The sequence below is a fragment of the Watersipora subatra genome, chromosome 4, assembly GCF_963576615.1.
Source record: "Watersipora subatra chromosome 4, tzWatSuba1.1, whole genome shotgun sequence".
Lineage (NCBI taxonomy): Eukaryota > Metazoa > Bryozoa > Gymnolaemata > Cheilostomatida > Watersiporidae > Watersipora > Watersipora subatra.
The window spans coordinates 53,620,939-53,647,098 of record NC_088711.1 but is presented as its reverse complement, the minus strand read 5'-3'; the positions used below and the strand labels follow the sequence as shown (position 1 = coordinate 53,647,098).

The following is a 26,160-nucleotide window of genomic DNA, read 5'->3' as shown; positions in this document are numbered from 1 at the left end:
ACAGCTCCTGGTAAAAATCATCAAAGATCTTATATATACATGTAAGTGCTGTTCATATTAGAAACTATTAAAAATTGTATGTTAACCTTAGTAACTATAGTTATCTACAGTAACTTTATTATACTTAAGAAATTTATTGGTTGTGATCTGCAAGAAAATGTAAAACTGCAATGCGATGTGTAGTCAGTAAAGATAATTAAAATGTAACGTTACAATGTGCTATGAGCAGCCTGCGTACCATAGAAAGTTCTTACCTTCCGGTCAGACTTATGTACACGTATAACATAAACTTTGAATTCACTTCAAATAAGTTTAGTTACTAAATACATACATTTAAAGGTAAGCTTTCGTAGTACATGCATCTTTAAATATTTTACGCAGTTTTAACAATTTATCACTAGAATTTTATCACCTACCAGTTTCTGTTTTGTCTTTCACTATAACTTTAGCAGACCTGTTTACAACATTTTTTAACCTAAGTCGGCTAGAAAACCCGAACAATGTTGTTTTCGTAATGAAGAGGATTTTGTTAGGAGTTTAAGAGAATTTGTTTGACCCCTAAACCTTTTGTACAAATTGATCTCAGCTCCAACTTTCCTACTGGTTGTTAAGGAAAAATATTACGTTTTACACATAAAATTTCTGAACCGAGAGAAATCGATCATGGAGTCTCTTTCAAGCATTGTGAAAACATTTCCGACAAACAGCATTTTGTTGTCGTTGTTATTTTGACACATGTAATAAGCACACTGACTGGCAAATTTGAACTTTGGCAAAAATTTTGGCGAATTTGTATGATGAAATAAGATTCGCGTGGTAAGGTGAAAAAATCATCATGTTCCACTTTGTGAGGTGAAAAAAATTGTATATCAGGATAATCATATCCTGATGGTGTACTGTATGTATCTCAACTGACCAGTTACATTATTAATGTTTTTATTCTTAACATGTATTCTTTCTATCACTAAAACTCCATCTTAGATATGAGAGTGGTGAGCCTGCTGTACAATTATATTTAAAAATAATGAAGGCTTAAAATCCATTAACATAATTTCCGTCATAACATATTTTTAGAAGCTATCATCTCATGTCAATCAATTACTTGCCTCTTTTAAACATTTAGTACTGTTAATTTGGTACCATACTATAGACATGTCTTTAAAGATTTCCTAATTTTGATTCCTTTCCTAGTTGTCTGCTACTATCAACTCTTATAACTCAGCACCTCAGCATCTACTTTTATGAATTAGAAACTCTAACACTCGGTTTATGACTATATCTAATTAGAATTAGACATCAAACTGTGGAGGGAATTACTGCCTTTTCATTGCTGATCTAATAGAAGGATCAGTAAAAAACTTTATCTATTTTAGTGTCGACTGACTTACCGCTAAAGGTTGTGATATATACATAGCTGATGATCTTGTGCAACTTTTACATTCCCATCACTGAACCAAGGCTACAATCGATGAATAACTTATAATAAGAAAACGTTGTCTTTACCATGATACAGGGTCAGATTTTAAAAGGTTTACTTTAAAATTGTTTAAGAAGATTGTCATAGTCCCGTAACCAACCCCCTATAAGATAATTAATGAAATTATAGACGCTTTCAAAGAAGTTAGTTTATCTGGAAGGTGCAGGGATAGGCAACTTCTGGTTATTTTATTTGACTAGCAGCATGACCTACCACTAACAGGTCTGATCTTAGCTGAACATGTGATCTTCAACAACCTCCGAAGGATTACCTCCACATGAATCGTTAAAAAATAAAATGGAACAGTTCGTGAAGACCACTAAAACAAGGCTACAGTTGATAAATAACCAATAAAAATATAATATTGTTTTACTACATAATATTTAATAAGAATGTATTTAGCTAATCACTACTGACTGTCATTAACAATGTTCAGAATACACTATCAATCAACTTGCTAAAAGCACAAGTACAAAGTGGAATTTCTCAACACAAGGTAAAACAATGCACTAAAAAGAAGATTCATAGCAAAGCAAGAATCCAGGTTTTTTGATTTATTGTAACCTAATTTTAGCACTAGTCTGCTCCGACTTTCTTATCCATCGCTAGTTCCTACATCAAATCTCTCTTCATCACGGAATTTCCAATATTCCATGCTTGTTACTTTTGGATATTAAGATATGACCACCTGCCTTCTAAAGAATATGATGTAAGAAGCTTTCATTTGGAGAAGATGACATGGTGTGAAAACTTGGAACTAATCAATTTGTTACGATTAATTTGGTTCAGCCAGGAAAACCAAAGTTTGCTATTGATTGGACAATATCTTATTAAAAAAGGCTAAATGTAGTTTTTTTCACAAATTATTAAATCAATCATTTACGTAGAGTGCAACAAACAGAAATTCTTGACATTAGAAGAGCAAACAATTAGATCAATGCTGGCTTTTAGAGTTTTTTCGGTTGTTTTTTATAAGATTAGCTGATTGCACAGGTGAAGCATGGATAATGAAATAATTACTTGTGAATCACCAGACGGGGTAATGAATTTGAGTAAATTCAGCTCCTAAGTTACTATAAGAGCCATGTCCTGTGTCTGAAGCCAGCTTGTGATGTTACGTTGTACATAATAATCAATCACATGATCATGTTCTTGCAGCATGCTAGTATTTCCTCAAGCGTTGTTTAGGTCTGCGTACTATTATTATATAATATTGCAAGTGTGGTGTAGTTTAGTGAGTTAGCTCCCCTCTCTGCAAACCTAAAGCTTCTGAATTCACATTCAGTTCTAAGCAGATTCTTCATTCCTAAAACTTTATCCCTTTAACTGGGCACGAATGACGGATCAGCAGACAAATGACACACCTTGTGATTTACATGTACAGAGACTAGCTGAATACCAGGCGTTCTGTGGGTAATGAATTAATTGCCCAATGAATTTGATTAACTTGTAGCTAGTAGCTTGCTATAATAAGAGCTGCATAAAAATTCAGCTTTATATTCGCTACGTTACATGTAATGATCATGATTTTTAAACATGCTCACTGAAGCATGAAGGGCGCTATTTTAACCAATCTATGTATATATTTCTCAAAGTATGTGTTTGTGTCAGTGTTATAATATTACAAATATAATCATGAGGGTCTATGTTCCTTACTCATTTATAATATAAATATAATAATAATACTCTATATTCCTCACTCAATTATAGTTTATATATATTTTTTATGAGTGAGGACCATGTTCCTTACTCATTCTATATTTATATATATTTCTCAATGTTGGTAGTCCGTTGTTGTATATGTTCAGCTATAGCTTTTTAAGTCTTGGAATAAAAAATCAGTTTTGCAGAATATTTGATCTCGGACCTTGCGGTTCACCAGCCCTAAGTCCAAGTACTAGTTCAGTCTTGCGTAGTTCAAATAATTGTCCAGTACTACTTCAGCAACACAAGATTGACAGACTCCTAAGCGATATATGTCGCTATATGGAATGGCAAAACATCAACGAGAAGCTAGTAAATCTTATTATTAAGCTTACTCAAATTATCCATTGGCAATATGCCAGGCTAATAGCATGTGGCAGGCAACTCTCATTAATTCTCATTGTTTATAAGCTGATTTTTAATACCCTGGCAATGCCTGGTAGCACAGCTAAGCAGCATTAAATATTAGTAGGTGTATTACTACGTGGCGTATGTGTACAATTATTCACTTATATGGAAATGTAGCTGCAAGGGCCTAGTGATTTGTCTATATTGTCCTAAGGCCTAGATTTTTAGTGTTCAAATTCAGTGTGAACTTAAATTTTCATTCCTAAAACTTTATTGCTATAACAACCCATACGAATAACAGACCAACAAACATATTATAATCACTGGGATTTATATATTCAGTAGACAAGCCTTCATTAGAATCTTTGGTTGTTATTGTGTCACCCTTTTAGCATCTGCTGCTAGCCTGCTTGTATTTGCACATAATTTAGTAAATAATTTCCAACATTTCCCTACATTTATTCATTTACAATCTCCTCTATAGCATATTTCATCTGAACTACTAAACATTGCAAAGGGTATTTTTAGCGAAATATCTTAAAGCTCACAATAGTGCGCCCAGTCATTACTGGAAGCTATATATCAGCACTGAAAGTCCATGACTATGGATAACTGTTTTAGAGCTAGGCTTGATCATAGCATTAGAGTATCAGCCAGAATCAGCTGTTAGCCACTGGCGAGATGAAGTAGTAAGTTATCAATGTTTATACCAAAAGAATATTCTAGAATAAATTAATGTCTTTTTTATATCCCTTCAAATCAACTCATGTTATGACAATATATTATACAACTATTCTCTTTTCAGACAAAAATGAATACTAATTTATACAACGGATGACATTTACTCAGTCCAAAATTTGAATACTTGACAATGATTGTTTCAAATGTTTCTGAAATGTAAACTTATAACTTCAATTAATTTAAATGGTGTTTCTTCATGATGGAGATGAGTCATACAAGAGAATACAAAATATTTGGGTGAGGACAAGTGTAGAAACAGTTACATCTCACCAAGGTTTGCTCCACATTAAGACTCCTTTATAACTATTGGTAATATACAGTTGAGAAGAGGCATTAAATCATAAATACCATTACTTCATTTTTATTTAAATGCATGGTTCAGATATTTAGAAGGTATCAATACTAATACCGAATTCTTAAAGCAGAAAAATAGATAATATACCAATAAAATAAGATCAGGTATGCATGAGAAAACAATTTCACAGAATAAGCAATATGTTATCCGTTCTAGTCACAGCTTCATCTTGATGAGAGAAAAAGAAAAGAGAAGTTAATGACAAAAGTGAAGGAGGTATAAAAAACACGGAAAAGCGAGAAAAGAGATACATAATATAATATAAAAAAACATATAAGTGAGGAAATTTTATAGCCAGCAGCTAGTTTTCTCATTTCTGAATAGATAAAATCTTTAAAGTTGCTGATCCATATTTGCACATGTATAATATATACAAGTTTTAAAAGACGTGCAGCCTCGACTTCTATAAGAAGTGCTGCCTCAACTTGTATAAGAAGTGCTGCCTTACCTTTTACCAAACAACCTATGTTAATCTTAATGTTAATCAAATTATATATAGACATCAAAAACAGTTCTATTTTAACATCTTGTTAAATATGAATTTACACATAATTTTGGTAAAATTTATCCAAAAGTATTGATACTGTTTGATCATTTTATTTTTGATTAAAATCAGCAAAACTTGATCACAGTTAAAACGCTAGAGGTAAAATATGTGCGCAATGATGTCACAGTTAAGTTGCTAAAGTTGATATCAGCTATTGTGTTCAAGTTGCAGCGTTACGCGTCTCTTTTTATTGGCCTCTTTAAAACAATATACAACATAATTGTGCTTTTGCTTGGTCTGAGCGTTTTAACCATGATCAAGTTTGGTCGATTTTAATCTTAAACCGTCCTGACAGTCAGATTTCCTCAAACAACAAAAAACAATTGCAAATGATAGAAAAATATCTATAATTTCTAATAAAATCCAATACCTTGTGTTCAAGCTCATTTGTGAGTTTTTTCAGCCATTTTTAGATGGAATAACCCATGAACACCGCTGTTAAGGTCTTTTATGTAAAACCACTTAATTTGAGGTCATTTGAAGCACCGGTTGTTTGTAGCTGACTAAATGTACCTGCACAGCTAAATAGGCAAATATGGTGCCAACCAGTCTGGTGTTTTACATAAGGAATAGCACATTATCCTTCACAAAATACTTCTTCAAGATCCGTACTCCTTTAACAAATCACAATCAACTTTTGATGCAAATGTTTTTTGCTCTCGTTGTGTGCATATTTCTTTCAAACATTTGCGTAGACATCAATTTTGTTTAGTGGAGCTAACCAAATATTCAACCATCAATGAGAAACTCGGCCAATTTACCGCTATACCATGAGTGATATTATCAGAAATTATTAAAAGAGATGCAAGCAAAGCCAGTCTTCTACCTGCTTCAGCAATCTTTAATCTCGCCTCATATTGAATATTGATAACCATAGGTAATTCTAGTTTTATATCTTCCTATAACTGCAGAACAGCCATGGTTTAGTGGCTATCTCTAATAAACCAATGGCTAGCAACTAAACATCACCAAAACACAACACACGTTCTTTACTTTACAGCTAAGTGTGTCAGTGCAACAACCAATTAAATTCAAGGACATTGGTATCCCTCAAACTCGATCCGCAAAGCTTCTTGGACTGAGCATAAATAATCACTTGCACTAAGCTGAACATTTTAATTCAGTTATAGATCAATTTAGGTCTATACTTTTCATGGATTCTTTACACTGAACCATCTTAAAGTAACTGTCAAGAGCCTTATAAATTTTTATCAAAGACAGATTATTCCGATACTTTCATATGCAGCTCCAGCTTGGTTTTGCTTTGTTTTACAACAATTAAAAGACTTACAAAAAAGGCATCAAAGCTGCTGCCTTTCGGCCATATACTCATGGATAGAATCCTATACTAAGAGGTATATATGGCAAAAATTAGAGAGCTAAACACATATCTAAAGTAGATGTGTGCAAAAATATGTGTTCAAGGTCAACACACTGCACAAACCATTTAAGCTGTAGCATCCCAGCTGGTCAGTCATGCAGGCGTTGCTGTACAAGATTGAGTGACACATTCTATCATACTAATCTGATGAGCAAATCACCATTGATCACCTTTGTCATTTTTTTATAATTTTTATGATCTTATTGGCTTTGCGCACTGCTTGTAAATAAATAAACAGTGGATGACCTAATTACACAATAAATGCCCTACCAACTAATGAACAGTAGGTCAGTGGTTCGAACCACACAAGAGTTGTTGGTTGTGCTAGGAAGGGAATCCAACCATATTTGTTGCAATCTCAAATATCATGAGTAAATGGTCAAAATGAATCCTATACAGGTATCAGGATATTCTGCTTTCTCCTATTAGGGGTCGACCTAATAGATGATCCTATTAGGGTCACATATTGGGTGGTGACCTTAAAGGGAAAAACTTGAAAGCAGATCTGCATTTAAATTTTGAGAAGTCAAAAAGTGACCCTAATAAGGTGACCCTAATTAGGTGACCCTAATTAGGGCCTCTTTTTGGCCACCTTAGGTGACCAAAATAAAAATAGGGTAATAATACTCAGTAATTGGGTCTTCTATTAGGTGGCACTAACAGAGTCACCTAATAGGGAAAAACCATTTAACCATATGACAAACCATAAAGGGTCTGTATGGAAATTATATGAAAAACGATATAGGGTTAATGTAACTCTAAATGGATTTCCCATTTGGATGATCACCCCTAATGAGAAGTCCACCCAAAGGAAAAAGCTAAAAGAAGAGTATTGCATATACATATATATAGCAATCCTCAGAAACAAATCGTAGTATCAATTAGGTCAGGATCTCCAAATAGCAGGTACAACACTTCTTATGCCTCTTATTAACAAGGTGTTAACCAGTTTTATAATTATGAAGTCCTTATCAGTATAATAACTTTTCAGTGCATTGCATGTTTGATTTTCATTGTCTTTCCTCAAAACATCTCATATACATTACATCTCATTACGTACTTCATATCTCATCTTATTTAAACATAGTGAGCTTTAAACTTATACGTTGAAAATAACTCTGCTATCTACAGTAACTAAGAATCAGGATGTTTTACTTCATAGAAAAGTTGGATAACCATTCTGAGCCACAAAGACAGGATTTTAGTTTGCAAAATGAGACATAACTATTCTAGAAATTCCACTGTCATACAGCCCACGACCAAAGTGATATTGAAAAAAGAAAGGGTACTGATGGTTGAGAAAAGCAATATTAGCAGTCAAATGGCACTGCTGTGCAATAGGATAACACAATGGTAGCCAGACCTGCTAACCAAAGAGTGGGGCAATGCGTGAGATTTGGTTTTGGGGCAATTGATGTATCAATGATAGTACATATAAAAATGTGGAAATTGGGGCAAAAACCTCACGCATTTCTCACGCATTTTCATTTTTTCTTTGGGGTGATTGCGTGAGTCTCATGCCCAATGCGTGAGAGCTGGCAGGTATGATGGTAGCTGTAATGTACTGGGTGTGGCTGTTATTATATACAACAAATAGCAATAATGAAAGGAAAAGATTATAGGTTTATATCTTGCCCCCTGCAATAAGAGAAATGTAATATTGGCAAATTTTAGAAGTAAAATGCACTGATATTATTAGAATAACCAATATTATTAATATAGTAATAATATAAAACCAATGCACAATTTTGTTGAGATTTCAAAATGTCATAGTGAGCAATATCAATAAGTGGTGATATTTATATAGATTTTTTCAAAAATCTGTACTACGTAGTCATCGCTTTGTAATCATCCAAACTCATAATTAAATATTGTAATAACCTCATGAGGATCGTTAGAAAAAAAATCATCGTCATTTCTTTTACTAACACTGCGTTGGACATCAGTTAGAATTCCAAAGTACTCCCATTTCAGTACTCCCACGTTAATTACAAAAACCTTCGACAATTCAACAATGCTATAGACTGGTGAAATGTGCACGTTATTTTTCCGTGAAATGCGCACGACTTAATCGTTCTATTCTCTGTCGCTCGGCGTTTCAATTTCCGGTCTTAACTTTTATTAAACTAAGCTTGTCAAGCGCTTTGTGAAGAATTTCAGCCAAATTAATTTGTCTATTTGTGTATAATCCATTCAGACGGGTAAGTTTTAAGAGAATTTCGACAATTTACAAAGACTTGGTAAAATATTTAAATAGGCTTATATGTGTTTTGTATCGTTATTATACTTTAACGACTCTACAAAACGATGGTTAAATTTGTTGATGAGATTTTGAGACAAGGGTTCGTCTCATTGTTGATGAATAATTTTCGTAAGTTGTGTGCACATGCATTTATCATAAAAACTCTCAAACTTCGCTCCACTCGTTTGGTCATGGGATTAAACAAAATATATATTAGTAGCACAACTAACCATCAGGTGTATAACTTTTGAGCAAACTTTGCAATGACAGTATCCAAAACACTAGATTGTTATGACTAATAGGTTTTTAAACTTCTTAAATTGAATAACTATGGGAAGTATAATGATGGACAAAATTAACCACCACAAATTATACAAATCTCAAATACATGTACTTATGGTTTTTAGTGTAAAGCATTTCAGAACTAAGAAAATATTTGACACCTGAAAGGTAATAAGCATTTGTTAGATTGTTTGCATACGGTTACATTTATTTAGCGTGACCTTCACATTGATAAGTTATTTCAACAACACTTACATTAGAAGCAACAAACAATTATACATAGTTGATGAAAACTGTTTCATAGCAATTAGTGACATATCGTTATCATTGCATGCTGGCAAGAGGTATAAAATGGTAACAAAACGCATTTAGGCAGGTGTCAGCAGGTGGTTAGTAGGTCATGTCAGGTTGTAATATAGATGTGCCTCAAGTGAATAACTGCATAGCATTTGGTTCTCTCTGTCCCATGCTGACATCTCGGTGAAAGCTTGGCTCTCTAACAAAATATGTAGGCAGCAGTGAATTACTTCATGCTATCGGGTTAATTTACACAGAAAAATGGAAGGAGTATTTAGCTACAAGCACTCTAGGAATAAATCTATCTCATATGTAGGCTGGGCCAGTTCATAGGTGCTGGGGCACCACTGTTTGTAGTGCTCAATGAAGGAGCACCTGCACGATATGCTGGCTCAGGCTCTGTCTCCTGTGGATAACCCTCTGTCTCCAGGTAATTTCTGACCTCAGCGTAGGTCTTAACTTTGGGATAAGCATAGAAAGGATGTGCGGTGTACACCGATGGTACAACTCCTGGCTGGGCGGTCTTCGGTATCTTAATATTAACATGTCCCTAAAAATACATATAATATATGTATTTTTAGAGACATGTTAAAATTAAGATGCCGAAGACCGCCCAGGTATCTTCGGTATCTTAATTTTAACATGTCCCTAAAAATACATATAATATACGTATTTTTAGGGACATGTTAAAATTAAGATACCGAAGACCGCCCAGCCAGGAGTTGTACCGTGTGTAATATGTAGACTATATTATAGTCTACATATGAAAATCTCAAAGCTTGTGTGTGTGTGTGCGTGCACGTGCATTAAGTGCACTTCCGTTTATCCAGCTATAGCTATTAAAATATTGGAATGAAGAATCCGTATCGCAAAAGATTTGATCTCGAAACCTCCTGTTCATTCATTAAAAATCTTACCAATTATTGATGGATTCATTGGGCGATATACACTATGCCACTATTTGAGTGAAAATACGAATACCACTCTGTGCGACGCAAAGTGATTTTATGCTTGCTCTCTTGGCTCTTATTAGCAAGTACTCAAAGTTCTTGCTTACTCAAACTAGCCATTGGCAATGTGTCAGGCTAATGGCAAGTAGCAGGCAACTACATTACCAGGCACTTTTCATTAGCTGTTTCATAGTCTTTACTATAATAAAAGCTGTGACTGTTTGTTCGCTCATCTGAAGCAATGGTAACAGCGTTAGCGAAATAAGTCATCTCACATATGAATTGAACTCACACCCTTTGTTTTAAAGACCAGCATTAGCCGCTACACTACCCAGCACTCTCACCACATTATGGAATTCTTATGTACATAATGATTACTCATGACAATCTCTCATGTTGTGCAGGACTGTTAAGGGTACTAGTATATAATATCAATGCTTCAAAACATTGCTACTAAACCATCAAATAAAATGTATGGCTACTGCCAAGCTTGTAGATATGTATGACCATGGTTCTACCTTTTCTCAACATTAAACTAGGGGTGCTTACTGCAACTCTCTGCAATTGTTCAGGAATTGGTCCGAACAGGTAAGCTTCCAATGGTCGAAATCGGGTGAATACTCTTCCAACTGCAACATATCCTTAATGACCCCCAGCGGCCATGACATCATGAACGACATAGCGCGCCTGTATGAAACAAATAAATTTGCACAAGAAAGCCTAAACAAGAAATTTACACTACATTAACATATACCCTATAATAGCCCAAGCACCATGCACCATGTACTTCTACAGGCAAAATAGCGATTAGTAATGGAAATCGCTGGGTTTATTTTACCACCTTATTGTAGCTATTTTTAGTTGCAGCCAGTTAACTGTAGACTCAGTCAACAGCCTGAATTTGGTAGAGCATGTAAAACTAATGATGATTCAAAAGTATTTCTTACTGTAGCCAATATCCTCAAAGCCTTCATTTTATCCTTTTCATAAGGAAAGGAGCTCAGTATAAAATCTTTTCCAATTTGGTTTTGCAGTTAACCACGCTCTGTGAACAATCGGCATTACTGTCTACAGGTATTATGCAGTTACTTTTTGCATAGGCAGGGGTAAGTCCGTACAGGTAAGTAATTTAGTGAGTCATTATCTAGCAATTAGAAGACAACTTCAAGGTCAACCTACTGCTCATAGTAAATACACTCACTAAGAAATTTAAACGAATACATATGTTCTTTATCAAAAGCATATTTTATTTAAAGAAGTAGAAGTCAAGATATTTAACAGTTTGACTAGTTTCAAGAAAAAAGGTAACAAAAAGAAATAAATAAATATTGAAAATTAGTGACCATGATGTACTAACCATTTGATGCAGTCAATGATGATCAGTTTATCATTGTGTACACTTACGACATTTATCACTACTCTTGCATCATCACACGCCATTTTCACTAGCCTCTGCAAGTAGAAACTTACTACTACAATATAGTAGATATTTGACTAAATGTAACAGCTATGGCAGTCAATCATTGTAAAAATAACAAAATGACAGAAGGTTTCTTTGGGTAGCAGATAATACTTGGGTTTGGCTTTAGGCTCATACACTACAGTAAGTCTAGCCAAATTCAGATTGTATTATTAGAGTTGTCAACAATTGATAAATTCTATAAATTATGCAAACGTTTACAGGGACAATTACTCAAAGTATTCTCTTGAGCAGTTTCAGTGGCTTAAATTTGTTCTGACTGGGCTGAAAATGCTTACAATATAAATATATACTTGCACATGTATATACATACATATCAATGTACAAATGTATATGTATTATTATATATACATGTAAATATAATTATATATATATACATAAAGTAACATGTGTAAAATAGTAACCAGGAGCAAACGCTCTTTGGTACATGTATAAGCAATATATATATATGTACTTAATACATATTAAAACCTAGTAACAAAATAGTATATTAACCTGAGTAACTACAATTACCCGCAGTAACTTTAGTGTATTTAATGTTTATGATCTTTTTATGATTGTGGTTATGATCGTAGTTCTTCAAGAAACATGAATAATGCTGAACTGAAAGAGAAAACAAGCATCGTACCTCTTTCAGGCATTTTTGAACAAATATTGACAATTAGCATATCAGCATCTTGGTTTTTCCGACATATTCAACACGCAGAGTACCAAAATTGAATCTCGAGAGACAATCATTTTATTTACAAAGTGGAAAAATTGTTGTAGGGAACAAAAATGTATTGTGTTCCACATCATAAGGCAAAGAAACCATAAAACTGAAATGTCTTATCCAACTGTATAGGCTACTCCGGTCATCTCTGAAAAGGCAATATATTCAAGGTCGTATCGTGATACATGAAGTCTAGTATAAGTGCTGCTGCAAATTGATGCAGTTCTACTTTACAGCATAAGCTCTGACATCGTTGGACATTTGATGTAAGCTCTTACTGGTCTGACATCATAGACATACTATTTTGCTGGGTTTCTTGTTGAGTAAGAACCTTTGTCTCTGCTTTTCTGGTTACTGAATAGAGTGTGTTAATGACATTACAAAGAAAATAAAACAATGATATAAACCCACAGTAGAGTAGCAGCAGGAAAAAAACAAATTTAAACATTACGAGGAACTTGATATGTCTTGTTTTTGAATGTCCTGTGTTCTAATCTTTAGTTTTTAGTGTTTGCTGTTTACAAATTTATTTATTAGTCTGACTAAAAACTGTTTATCTCAAGTGTGCATAAATAACTTAATCAAGTAAACATAATTTATGTGACTTTATGTCACAGGTAAAATAGGTAATGTTTGTTTGTGTGTGTGTGGATAGAGAAGTAACTGGAGAAGAAACTAAAGAGTTCACTAGGGTTCTAACTAAAAAATAATTTTATATCCAGCATACCGTACTAATATTTACCACATAAATCCGGTTGCTGAGTTTTAAAAGTTTGTTTTGCGACTTGGTGCATTGTGTTTTCATCTTTTTACATAGTTAAGTTTAAATAAACATGACATTGAAATATTTATTTAAAGCTATATAGCTTAGTAAACCACGAGGAATAACATTACCTGCTCAGTTATTTCATTGAGGATGAGGAAAATTTGGTGCAATATTACAACAGTGTATGTTCTAACAAACAAATCTCTGCTAAAAAAGTAAATTTATGCCCAATAAGTTGATCCAACACATTAACCGCCACAAACAATGAAAATAGATAGAAAAGATTTGGAAAATCTTTTCGCTAGGTTTGAGTTTACACGAAGTCAAACGTTGTGGTAAAACAATCTCTGACACTAAGCAAACTCGCAGCTACAACCTTTTTGTATATTCAAGCGATTGTTGTTTGATTCCCTGCCCAACGCCTAACATTTATATTGTATTACTCCTCTAATGCCAGGCATTCAGTTAGTCTATATAAATCTCAATGTGTGTCATTTGTCTGCTGATCTGTTATTCATGCCCAATGATAGGGATAAAGTTTTAGGAATGAAGAATCTGCTTTGCTCTGGATTTGAATTTAGAAGCTTCAGGCTTGCACAGAGGCGAGCTAACCACTACACTACGTTGTCTTGGCAATATTATGTAATAATAGTGCACATACTTGTGCAGTGCTTTCGAAAATACTAGCAGGCTTTAAGTTCATGCTCGCGTGATTGATCCTTTAGCATAAAGTAACATCACAAGCTTGTTTCAGACACATAACATGGATCTTATTATAGTAAGTTACTACAAGAACTTACTCAAAAGCATTACCAGTGCCAGTGATGCATGGGTAACTATTTAATTACCCGTCCATCCCTGAACATCTTGTCCGAGTTACTTGTCATGAAAGCTTTCACACTCCCTAAATACCTCGGTTCTTTCCTATAGAATAAGACAAGCGAGCAGTTTTTTTAACTAGCCTAACCTTAGCTTTTTTTAACAGCATGTATTCATGAAGAGTGATGATAACATCATTGCTTACAGTTGACAAACAAGTTCACAGAACACAGACTATAAATAGCTGTGCAAGATTCCAGGAGAAGCTAACTTTGACAAAAAAATGCATAGTCTGGCCAAGTAATTTTACGAATGAATGTTTTTCTTGTAACAAAACATATTGGAGTTTCTTCTAAACAATCCTAACTGAAGTCTATATGCATAGGTAAAATGACACCTTTATAACAAAAATCTATCAGCCTGAATATCTCAGAAAATACAGGGAGATTTGACTGGCTCTTGTTATGGCGGATAAAAAATTTAAAATAAAAAGTTTGTAAAATATTGTAAAGAAGTGCTCACTGTCACAATGAAATACAATATTTTACGATTATGAATCGGAGTACAATGGATGAAACAATCTATATATATAAATCCTAAAGTTTGTATGTCCGTCTGTATGTCCTTTGATATGTCCGGCTATAGCTATTAAAATCTTAAAGTTAAAATCTTGCACCCAGCTAGATATAAACTCCCAAAGAATGCAACTACATGTTGGTGATCAAATTGTCTAAATGTGAGTCTACAAATGCTCTTACAATCTATAGCTCTCACTATATACTGTACAAAACCTTTTCCAAACTTTACATAGAAAATGATGTGTTAATTAACTCTATGAACCCTTATAACTCTATGAAACATGCATTACGCTTTTTCGTAATTTCGTGAACTTCTTATTTGATTTTCCCTAAGGTTCAACTGTTAATTCAGTAAAGGCTAATACTTTTCACACAGACAATTGTATTATCTCGAGTAGGAATAGTCTCTAAACTCTCTCTTCGTTTGGTCAGATAAAGACCGTCTGATATTTCAATTTATATTTGTATCAGTATCGAGAGGGACCAGAACGGTCAAATTCAAATTTTTCGATGCCTAGCTTCTGCTGGAAAAGTAACCTTTTTATACACACACACACACGCACGCACGCACGCACGCACGCACACGCACGCACACACACACACACACCACACATCACACCTACACACTACACACCACACTCCACATACCGCACATTGGACACCCCGAACACACATGCGCACGCACATACAAGTATAAAGACAGAATTTTTTCCGTTTATATAATAGATATAGACTAGATGAAGGCCTGGAGTTGCACGGGTTATAAAAAAGTCTTTGCTTAGAAAATCTACGTTTAATGAACATATACAACATCTATGGTTCTAACTTTCGAATGAAGGTGTTTGTTTATTCATCTGTACTGTGTTATTTCTTTGTTCTGTGTTTATTCCTGTGTCATCTATATTATAGCGGCTGCTGCGCCTGTTAACACTTTATACTGATTGCACCAGTTTGGCTGCCCATGTGATTTTAAGCATTTTTTTCCGGCCAATATTTTTAGCAAAATGCTTGCTGAAATATTTAGCATGAAGCAATGAAAGCTCGGAATGTATGGAGTATATGCAGAATTCATTTTAGATTCCAAGTAGGATCTCAGTACCAGGGGGGATTTTTTATTGCCAGATTTTAATTGCTATAACTATGAAATGACAAAAATTAAAGATAAATGCTTTCATTTAAAATTTAGAACGATAAGTTTGGTATATTAAACAAATAAAAATTTGTTGTACAAAAGCTTTTTTATTATCTGCATAATGCCATGTATTCAACTAGAAATCTTATAAATTCTAGAAAAAATAGGAAAAAAGTTGAGGTATGTAGGGCTTACAGAAGTTCAATAACTGCAAAACCTATTGATGGCTTTATGGCTGCAAAGGCACCTTCATATCCTGTACTTGTACCACAGGAGCGACCAGATGAATATGATTTTTACAGTAAACCATCAATGTAAGAGTATGAACATGTTTGACAAGAGAAACCCATGTTATACTTCTAGTATATACAGTTACATACCGTATATATATATAGTTATACTTCTACTTACTAAAACATGTGTAAATATGTCATTACGATTTAGCAATCTTTGACTCTAAACTTGATTAACTCTCTTTTTTGTAGAAAGTTGGAAAATCGCACAGAACAGAGTGTTCAGTTTCAAGCATGGTTGCCTCGACTCTGTGTAATTATTTTCGCAGTTGGTCTACTTCTCTTTGGGAAAAGTCTATTTGCAGCAGCATATGTTGCACCTCCTTTAAAATAGATGCAACTATAGACTAACATAGCCTATGAAACAAAAAGAAAAGATAATCAATAGCTAGTAAAGGCAGTACTTCTTTATGACAAATTTAAAAAACACTGATTTATGGATTTTCAACAAAAGCTGTAATAATATAATACAGCATGTAGCTGTACCAGGTTATGTCTAAGGGTGTGCGTCTACGGGTGCAATAGGACTAGACACAATACTTTGTGGTTGAATAGGTTATTTTATTATGCGTGCCAGTTCTTGGTATGCACCGTGAAAGCTAAAATAAAAGTTGTAATGTTAAGAGCATAATACGTAAAATCGGCAAGAATGCGATAAGAAATACGTTTATAAAAAAAGAAGATTAGTAATTACCTTTTGCCCTTTAATGATCTGGTACGGCTACGTTTATGTTAGTTTATAATCATGTATGAGTTGTCTCGCCGTAGTGGTTTCTAACTAATAAAGAAAACAGATTTTAAGAAATATTAATTCGCAAATAATTCAAGTTGGTTAAAAAGAAAAACGACAAAATCAGAAATTGGATAAATATTAAATGGTAAATACCTTGTACTTAAGAATAGAGTGGTATAGTTGTCCAATACACGGTATATTAACTCAACCAAACTACAGAGACCTGTGTGACCAACTGATCTGCACTAGATGAAAAGCGTAGGTAATCCTAAGCCGTTCTGCATGACTAACTGAGAAAACGGCACTAAAACTATCGGCCGATACCGCCCCGTGACCGGACGCATCGCAACGGCGAAAACGCACCCCAGCCAAATAGTTTCACTGCACCACTCACACGCATTGACTCAGCATTGTTAGTTTCGTTAAGGCAAAATTAACTAAGTTAAATATAAGGGTTAGTCCAATATAAAAGGCTGTCCTTTACACTCCCCCCGGAAATCTTTCCTGGAAGGAACGATTTCAAACTCGAGTCAGAATGATCAGCTTGTTCAGCGGTCTTTCTATCTCCGTAGCTTGTTTGATGGCTCTACCTTGTTGGTCTAATTGAGTGTTGCCTAGTGTTAACTTCGCTCTTCTAGCTCTTCCATCATGGCTTTCGATCATCTCTGTTACTTTAGCCAGCTTCCACTGGTTTCGTAGTGGGTTAGCATCCATCACAAAAACTATGTCGCCGACTTTTAGCGACTCTTTCTCATCGGTCCACTTCTGTCTATGCTGCAAGGTTTGCAGATATCCCAGTCTCCATTTCTTCCAGAAGACGTTGGCCAAATGTTGTATTCTTCGCCACTGTTTTCTGGAGTAGGCATCTGCGTCTTTGAAGTCCCCTGGTGGTGGTAGGCAAACATCTGATTTGAAGTGCAGCAGGTGGTTTGGTGTGAGAGGATGGCTGTTGGGGTCATTTAGATCTTCCACTGTGAGCGGTCTGCTGTTTATAATGTTGGTAGCCTCGTAGAAGAGTGTTCGGAGAGAAGAACTAGTGAGCTGTGCGTGTCTTTCTTGGATTAGTCCTTCCAGAGCCTGTCTCGCTGTTCTAATCTGTCTTTCCCAAACGCCTCCCATGTGGCTCAACGATGGGGTGTTAAAAAGAAATTCACATTCAAACTTTTCTGCAAGTTTTATGTGCAGTTCTTCATTTATTTCAGCCAGGTTTTTTTTCAGTTCTGTCTGTGCACCTCTGAAATTAGTGCCTTGGTCTGAATAGAGTGACTTCACATTGCCTCGCATGGCTATTAGGCATCTGAGTGAGTTCAGAAACGCATCCGTGGTCAAATCGTCTAGCATTTCTATGTGGACTGCTCGAGATGTTAGGCATGTGAACATCAGTCCGTAGCGTTTAACTTCACGGCGTCCATCTTTGGCGTGAAACGGCCCAAAACAATCCATTCCGGAGTAGTGGAATGGTGTGGCTGGTTCCAATCGTACGGCTGGTAGGTCCGCCATTTTTTGAGTTTCCGTATTTCCTCTTAGTTTTTTGCATATTACGCAATTGTGTATTACCGTAGACACTGCGGTAGATAGTCCTGTGATCCAATATCCGTTCTGTCGTATTGTAGCAGTTGTCAGTCCTCTTCCAGAGTGACCAGTTAGTCGATGACAGTACTGTACGATCAAGTTTGTGATGTGGCATGTCTTTGGCAGAATTGCTGGGTGCTTCAAGTCGATGGTGAGAGTGGTAGAGTATTTTAGCCTCCCTCCTATGCGTATGATACCATCGTCATCTGTGTACGGGTCTAACTGTTTGAGATGTCTGTTCTCTAGTCGACTTTGGGCTGTTTTGATGATTAGCCTGATAGCTTTTTTTCTCAGTTGTAGGGGTGTTAGTTTTTGTTTTTTCTTATGTATGGCAACCCTGATGAACACCGCGAAGGTGTTGACTAGCGTTTCCCATTTAGAGTACCGCTCCATCATCCCTAAAAATCCAGGTATTTCTTTTACAGAAGTAGAGAGGCAACGTGCTTCAGGGAGCTTATCCGTTGTTTTTTCCAGCTTCGTTGTGGGTATTTTGATGTCTGACTGCTGAAGGAAACTTGGTGGATTAATCCAATGTCGAATTATGTCTTTCACTTCAGAACCCCTGGATGCGTGGTCAGCAGGGTTATTTCCAGATGCTATGTGGTGCCATTGTGTTGGTGTTGACACGTCTCGAATTTGCTGGATACGATTTGCTACATAGACTTTGAATTTCTTAGCATCATTTGAAATGTAGTTTAGTACAATCATAGAATCACACCAGTAGTGTGTAGCAGTGTTGGCCGGCAGCAAGTCTTTCAGCTCCCTCTCAAGTACGCTCACTAGTTGCGTGGCAACAACAGCAGCTTGAAGTTCCATGCGCGGAATCGTGATCATCTTGAGGGGTGCCACTCTTGCTTTTCCAAGCAGGTAACTACACTTCACTTCTCCTTCTTTGGTTATTTGTCTGAGGTAGGCACATGCACCATAGCCAGTGGTGCTTGCATCCGAAAAGCAGTGTATTTCATTTTTAGCAGCATCTTCCTCTATCATGTTAGATCTTACTATACGTAGTTCTGAAAGATCTCGTAGTCCTCTTGTCCACTTGTGCCACATTGGTGTCAGGTCAGATGGTAGTTTACTTTCCCAATCTGCTTTGCGTCTACACAGCTCCTGTAGTATTTGTTTTCCCGTAATTATGAAAGGTGCTAGGAACCCTAGCGGATCATATATTGAAGCTATCAGGGATAGTATTTCTCGTCTAGTTTGCATCTCCTTAGAGACCGGCATGGTAAAACGAAAGGTGTCCGTTTCTACACACCAGAGTACTCTTAATGCTCTCTCTGGTTGTGTTGGAGTAGTCGTGGTTATAGTGGCTTCCTGCAGGTTCTGTGATCTTTCTGAAGGGGGAACAGTTTCCAGCACCTCTGATGAGTTTGTTACAAATTTGTGTAGTCTGATGTTGCCTTTCTTGCAGAGATCTCTAGCTGACTCTATAAGCTCCTTTGCTTCTTGCTCACTACTGACTGATATCAATCCGTCATCTACATATAGAGATTGTTGAATGAAGTCTGCAGCTTTCGGATGTGTGCTCTGGTGTTTCTGTGCCAGATATCTCAATCCGAATGTGGCGCAACCAGGTGAAGATGTAGCGCCGAAAAGGTGCACAACCATTCTGTATACCTTGACTGTCTCCATTTTGTCATCCCACCACAGGAATCTGAAGTAGTCTCTGTCATGCTCCGCCACCCGAAACTGATGAAACATTTTCTCGATGTCACACATGATGGCAATTTTCTTTGCTCTGAATCTTAGAAGCACTCCTAATAATCCATTCAGGAGATCGGGACCTTGCAGTAAGTGGTCGTTGATGGACTGTTGTCTGAACTTCGCACTGCCATCAAATACTACTCTGATCTTGTCAGGTTTCTTTGAGTGAAAAACTGCGAAGTGTGGTAAAAACCAACACTCTCCTTTCTTTCCAGGTGTAGTGACCTCTTCTGCATGACCCTGATCCAGTAAGTTGGTCATAAACTCTGTGTATTGCTGTCTGAACATAGGTTCGCTTTGGAGTTTTTTTCCTAGTAGATGGAGTCGTTTCTCGGCCATCTTTTGGTTGTCTGGTAGATTGGTAGGTCTCTCACGAAACGGCAGTGGCATGGTGACAAAGTCCTCAGAATCCTGGTGGATGTTCTTGCTCAGTTGTTGCAGAAATGATCTATCTTCCATAGAGATTGCTTTGCTATGGTCTTTAATGTCTGTGAAATCTGTCTGCATGATTTTTGTAATCTCGTTTGAAAAATTCTTTTCCTTTATCGTTGTTTTGCATTCAAAAGCTAGCTGATTTCCAGCCTCTGACTCTTTCATGATTACTCTGTGGCTGATTCCTAATCTATCTGCACTTTCTCTCTGGTCTACTGTGCCCACGATGCTCCATCCCAATTCAGTCTTGACAGCGTAAGGAACATTACCCTCTGCTCTGATGGTCTCTATTGGGGCTAATGCACTCATGCAATCATATCCTATCAGCAGACCAGCATCACACTCAAAGAGTTCTTCTAGCTCATTCTCCACTTGTTGAAGATGAGGCCAAAAGTAGTTTTGCTTCTTGTAGGAACATGATCTTTGTCAAATGGAATAAACTGTCTTGTGTATGTCGGTGGAAGGTTCAGTTTCTTAGACTGCCTGTATCCTCTTACTTGAAGGTTACTGATCTTCAGACTTTCTGTTGTTTCTTTCTTGGAAGTGAGGGTAGTGATTGTCAGGTTTGTTTTAGTTGCTGGGCATTTGAGCTTGTCAAACAGGTTGTCTAACATGAAGGTAGAGCTGCTCTGGGTATCGAGCATGGCATAGGTAAGTAGTTCCTGATGAGGTTTATTCTTGTGTGACACCCAAACAGGTACAATCATTGCTGATGTAAATCCGTCTGTTGTGCTCTGTACTTTGCCGCAGGCTTGAACAGTTTCAATATTTTCTTTCTTCTTTTCTTCAGGTTTCTCCTCGGTATGTAGGCAGTCAGGGTGGCGTCTGGAGCATTTGGTACACTGCGCTCTATTTTGACACATTTTGTACGAATGACCAGGCCGCAGACAACCAAAGCATAGCTGCTTCTCTTTGATCAGTTTTATCACCTCTGCGTGAGGCTTCCTGCGTAGATGGCCACAGTCAACACTCATATGATTGGTCATTTCACAGTTGTAACAAAATTTATGGGAAGGCCGACTTGAAGTTTTCTTCTCGGTAAGTGTCTTCTCTGTTGACTTGACAGTTAGTGTAGCTGACTTTTTGGGTTTGTTGTTTATAGCTGGCTTCACCATTGCAGTAGCACCACGACCTTCTGTTGTCACCTCTGTCCCATTAACCTCTACTTCATCTTGTAGAAATTCTGTCAGGTCTTTCAGCTTTGGATATATTTTGTGTTTGCATTTGTATGACGTGACTTTTCTCTTCCATTGATTGACTAGCCAGTCTGGTAGCTTATCGACTACCTTTCGTATCTCACTCCAATCATTTAGTGAGCACAAAGCTGGAACGTCATCCATGGTAATTAGACACTGATGCAGAAATTCTGAATAGTCGGTGAGTGCATTTTGGTCTTTACCACCAATCTTTGGCCAGCTGTCCAATTCTTTCTTGTAGGCATCGCATATCTTGAAGTCATCGCCAAACTTCTCTCTCAAAGCCTGTCGGGCTTGTTTGGTAGCATTAGGTGACTTCAATCTGAAGTAGCACTGTATCGTTTTTCTAGCTGGACCTGCTACGCTTCTCTGTAGATGTCTCATCTTTTCCTCTTCAGATATTCCACTTTTGTCGACTACTGCTGAGAATGCCATCTCCCAGTCAGCATACTCCAGATGATCTCCATTGAACACGTACAGGCTGGGTACTGGTACTCTTTGCAGCTCCATGCTCTGCGCAAAACTTGTAGCAATCGCCTGTGCGAACTCCTTGGCTAGTGCTATACCTCCATGCGTGTCTTGACTAGAGCAGCTTAGAAGGTCTGTTTCTTTACTGCTAGTTTCCCTTTTCATTGCCTCAACCAAAGCTCGTGTTTTGGAAACAGCTGACTTAACAGATTGATTGTGAACGGATGATGTGGTGTGTATACTGGATTTTTGTTCTACCACACTGTCCTCTTCTTCAGAGTTTGCCCCTTCGTCATTACATTCTTCTGCGGCGAAGAGTAGCTGATTTGCTTTTCGAGTGAGGCTTCTGACATTCTGACTAATCTTGTCCATGTCCTGTTGAGTACTGCCATACAGCTTTCCATTTGACCATCTGCGTAAATCTTCGTATACTTGGATTATTTCCTGATCCACTTTCGCTAGGGTGCTGATCCAGGTCTCCAGCTTTGTGGTTCGGGTAGGGCTGCTAGCTATGTCTTTCTGACAGTCAGCGAATGTACTAAAAGCCTTCGATTTCAGTTGTGAGAATTTGTTTTGTAAAGATTGAATTATAGTGTCGCGAAACGTACCTACAGTAGCATGCAGCTCAGCCATAGTTTGACATAACTCTGAGATTTCTTCACTCAGCTCATTTTCCTCATCATGTGATACACCTTTAAGTGTCTTAAAAATTTCATCTATCAGCAGCATAGTGTAATTGTATGGTTTAGTGTGCTCCAAAAACTCTTTCAGTTCCTCAGGCTCTAGCGACACATCAGTACCAGTACTATCACCAGTGTTAGCTGCTTGTTGTATTTTAGTGCTTATGTTGAGTACAGCATTGTTTGCATCCAATAGCTCAGCTTTGATAAAGGGTCTCAATGCATCTTCCTTCATATGACGTAAGCTACGCCTGTAGGCCTGTACACTCATGCTTGGTTGAGTAATACAGCGGAGTTATAGTACATGTATGTGGAAATTTTACTAGATTTATCAGGCTGCTTTATTGTTTACTCAAGTTTGGCTAACAATACAATGACATGCGCGGAATGAGGGCACAGGAAAACAACACAGGCTGTCGGAACCCCAACGCAATCACAACACGCCCTCCAGCAGGAACCAGTAAGGGCCGACGATATCAGGGCTTTAACTACTGTGAATCCCCCGAAACTGAATAAATCGGTAAAGCAGTAACTTTTCAAAGCAGAATTTGTCAACCCAGTCTCTGTTTACAAATAATCTGATTGTAGAGTAAACTAAGGAATAGAATGAGAAAGGATTAAAGGAAAATTAAACAAAATTCTGCATAAAGTAACTAGATAAGGTTCAGGTTTAAGTGTAGATAGATAACGTTTGTAGATGTGTTTTACTTAGCTGTCCGTCGTTCTGTAACGGTGTGCAACGTCTGCGTATCTTGTTTCCAACGGCGTCTCCGGTTCCTGGACAGGGTGGTCTGGTTGATAGTCTCGATAGGTAAGCTTTCACTGTAGCTGTATCAGGTTATGTCTAAGGGTGTGCGTCTACGGGTGCAATAGGACTAGACACAATACTTTGTGGTTGAATAGGTTATTTTATTATGCGTGCCAGTTTTTGGTATGCACCGTGAAAGCTAAAATAAAAGTCGTAATGTTAAGAGCAAAATACGTAAAATCGGCAAGAATGCGATAAGAAATACGTTTATAAAAAAAGAAGATTAGTAATTACCTTTTGCCCTTTAATGTTCTGGTACGGCTACGTTTATGTTAGTTTATAATCATGTATGAGTTGTCTCGCCGTAGTGGTTTCTAACTAATAAAGAAAACAGATTTTAAGAAATATTAATACGCAAATAATTCAAGTTGGTTAAAAAGAAAAACGACAAAATCAGAAATTGGATAAATATTAAATGGTAAATACCTTGTACTTAAGAATAAAGTGGTATAGTTGTCCAATACACGGTATATTAACTCAACCAAACTACAGAGACCGGTGTGACCAACTGATCTGCACTAGATGAAAAGCGTAGGTAATCCTAAGCCGTTCTGCATGACTAACTGAGAAAACGGCACTAAAACTATCGGCCGATACCGCCCCGTGACCGGACGCATCGCAACGGCGAAAACGCACCCCAGTCAAATAGTTTCACTGCACCACTCACACGCATTGACTCAGCATTGTTAGTTTCGTTAAGGCAAAATTAACTAAGTTAAATATAAGGGTTAGTCCAATATAAAAGGCTGTCCTTTACACAGCAAGAATACTGTGAAAAAGAGAGTAAAAAATAAAATGAAAAGAAATTCTTAGACAATGGCATACTGATAATCAAAAGTGTTTATTCCAAAGTATGCTTACCCTAGGAGGACTGGTTAATAACTTCCGTCAAATGAAACTAATTTTAAAAACTTCAAATCACAACGTGTTCACTAATGATGCTAATGTATTTAGGTACAACTTTATAAGCTAGTACAATGTTATAAGCTTGTTTCATGTAAAATAATTCTTTGTATAAAATCTATGTCCGTGCATTAGTGCAATTGACAGCAGGATGTTACAAGCCTATGAAATAAGTGATCACAGTCCATAAATTGAGTAGAAAAAGTAAAAAAAGTAATGAAAATCGTTAAAAAACTAGCCAATCAAGATCATGTGGTTTTGATGATTATTGGTACAATCAGTTTGATGTTTTCATAAAGTAGATTCAACCTAAACCCTTATGAATAACATAAACATAGTTATTATAGACAGTATAAAGTATCAAGGCAATTCCTACTTAGATAGAAATCCTTCATTTAATATTTCACTGTACTGTTTTGCTGTTCATCATAGTATAATGGACTTCAATATATAATTAATATTCATCACATGTATAAATACATTGTAATAAATTGTAGTATAACAAATATTACGTATTGTTGCTAAACTGTAATGCGATGTAATGCAAATGTAATGTAAAGTTAATGCATTGCCCTAAGACTAAGGACATGTTACAGTAGCCAATGGTTGATAACGTGTTTCTTAGTGCATTTATCTGATATTTAAATATAACAGGTTATAGAGGATAATTGGCTAGGAGTATATAGACTTATCAGATAACAGGGACTTGCTTAAGGCCAGTGATGATAACCACTGACATACACCGCAGACATTTAAAAGCACTAGGTTAGCATACATGAATTGAGTAGGTATGAGAAGATATTTGTATATCATGGGAAAGTTTTGAAGATAGTCAGAACCAAATATGGTGAAAATAGTTATAATAAGCTTGCTCTAGACTGCAACAGCATCAGTGTGGTATTCAATTAACTACACATTTTCACATTAATACCTAAAACGTGAAATTTTTGTCATAAACTAGTGCTACATTGTGCGCTTTGTATTGATCCTTTTCTTGGCTTTTCAATTCCCGTGGAAATATCACCTGTCAAAACAATAACCTTAATGGTTGAGTATGTCAGCAAAATAAAAAGATTCCAACCTGCTGCGCTTTCGTGATGGCTGGGATTAACTGGTCACCTTCGAGCTTTTGAAAACTTGTAATCACATTTCCACATATTTTGCACCTACATGTACGTGTAGAACACAGCAGAGTAAAACATGGTGAACCTTTTGATACTAAATAACTGTAATGGGAAATTCGTTGCAAGTCAACCCTTAAGATAAACAACTATAAGTTTTGTATCAAAAGAAACATACACACAGAAGAGAAATGTACCAGTAGTATTCTTTGCTGCTAAAATGATTATGCAACAATTAATTTGCAACAAATACTTTTGACCACACAATTGTCTCCTGCCGCTGTTATACAATTTGGAGTTATCATTCATCATATACAGAGTAAAACAACTTTAGTTTCTAGCAACGTAAAATCTGCAGTTTCTCTATAATGACGTACTTTGCAGTTGATGTTGGTGTAAATAAATCTTTCTACTTTCATGTATAAAATGTATTCTA

General features: G+C 36.4%; 2 protein-coding genes across 2 annotated transcripts in view; one reads left to right on the top strand and one right to left on the bottom strand.

Moving 5' to 3' along the window:
- Positions 1–9,675: 9,675 nt before the first annotated feature.
- Positions 9,676–20,857, bottom strand: LOC137394350 (uncharacterized). Its single transcript, XM_068081064.1, is given in 5 exon segments — positions 9,676–9,924; positions 10,874–11,011; positions 11,272–11,367; positions 11,678–11,776; positions 17,363–20,857. Coding segments are annotated over 5 exon segments (4,077 nt in total).
- Positions 20,858–23,279: 2,422 nt separating this feature from the next.
- LOC137394349 (uncharacterized) overlaps positions 23,280–26,160 on the top strand; it is a 46,137-nt gene continuing 43,256 nt past the window's right edge. The window contains exon 1 of the mRNA XM_068081063.1: positions 23,280–23,352. Within this exon, the coding sequence (XP_067937164.1) occupies positions 23,280–23,352 (73 nt within the window). The remainder of the gene's footprint in view (positions 23,353–26,160) is intronic.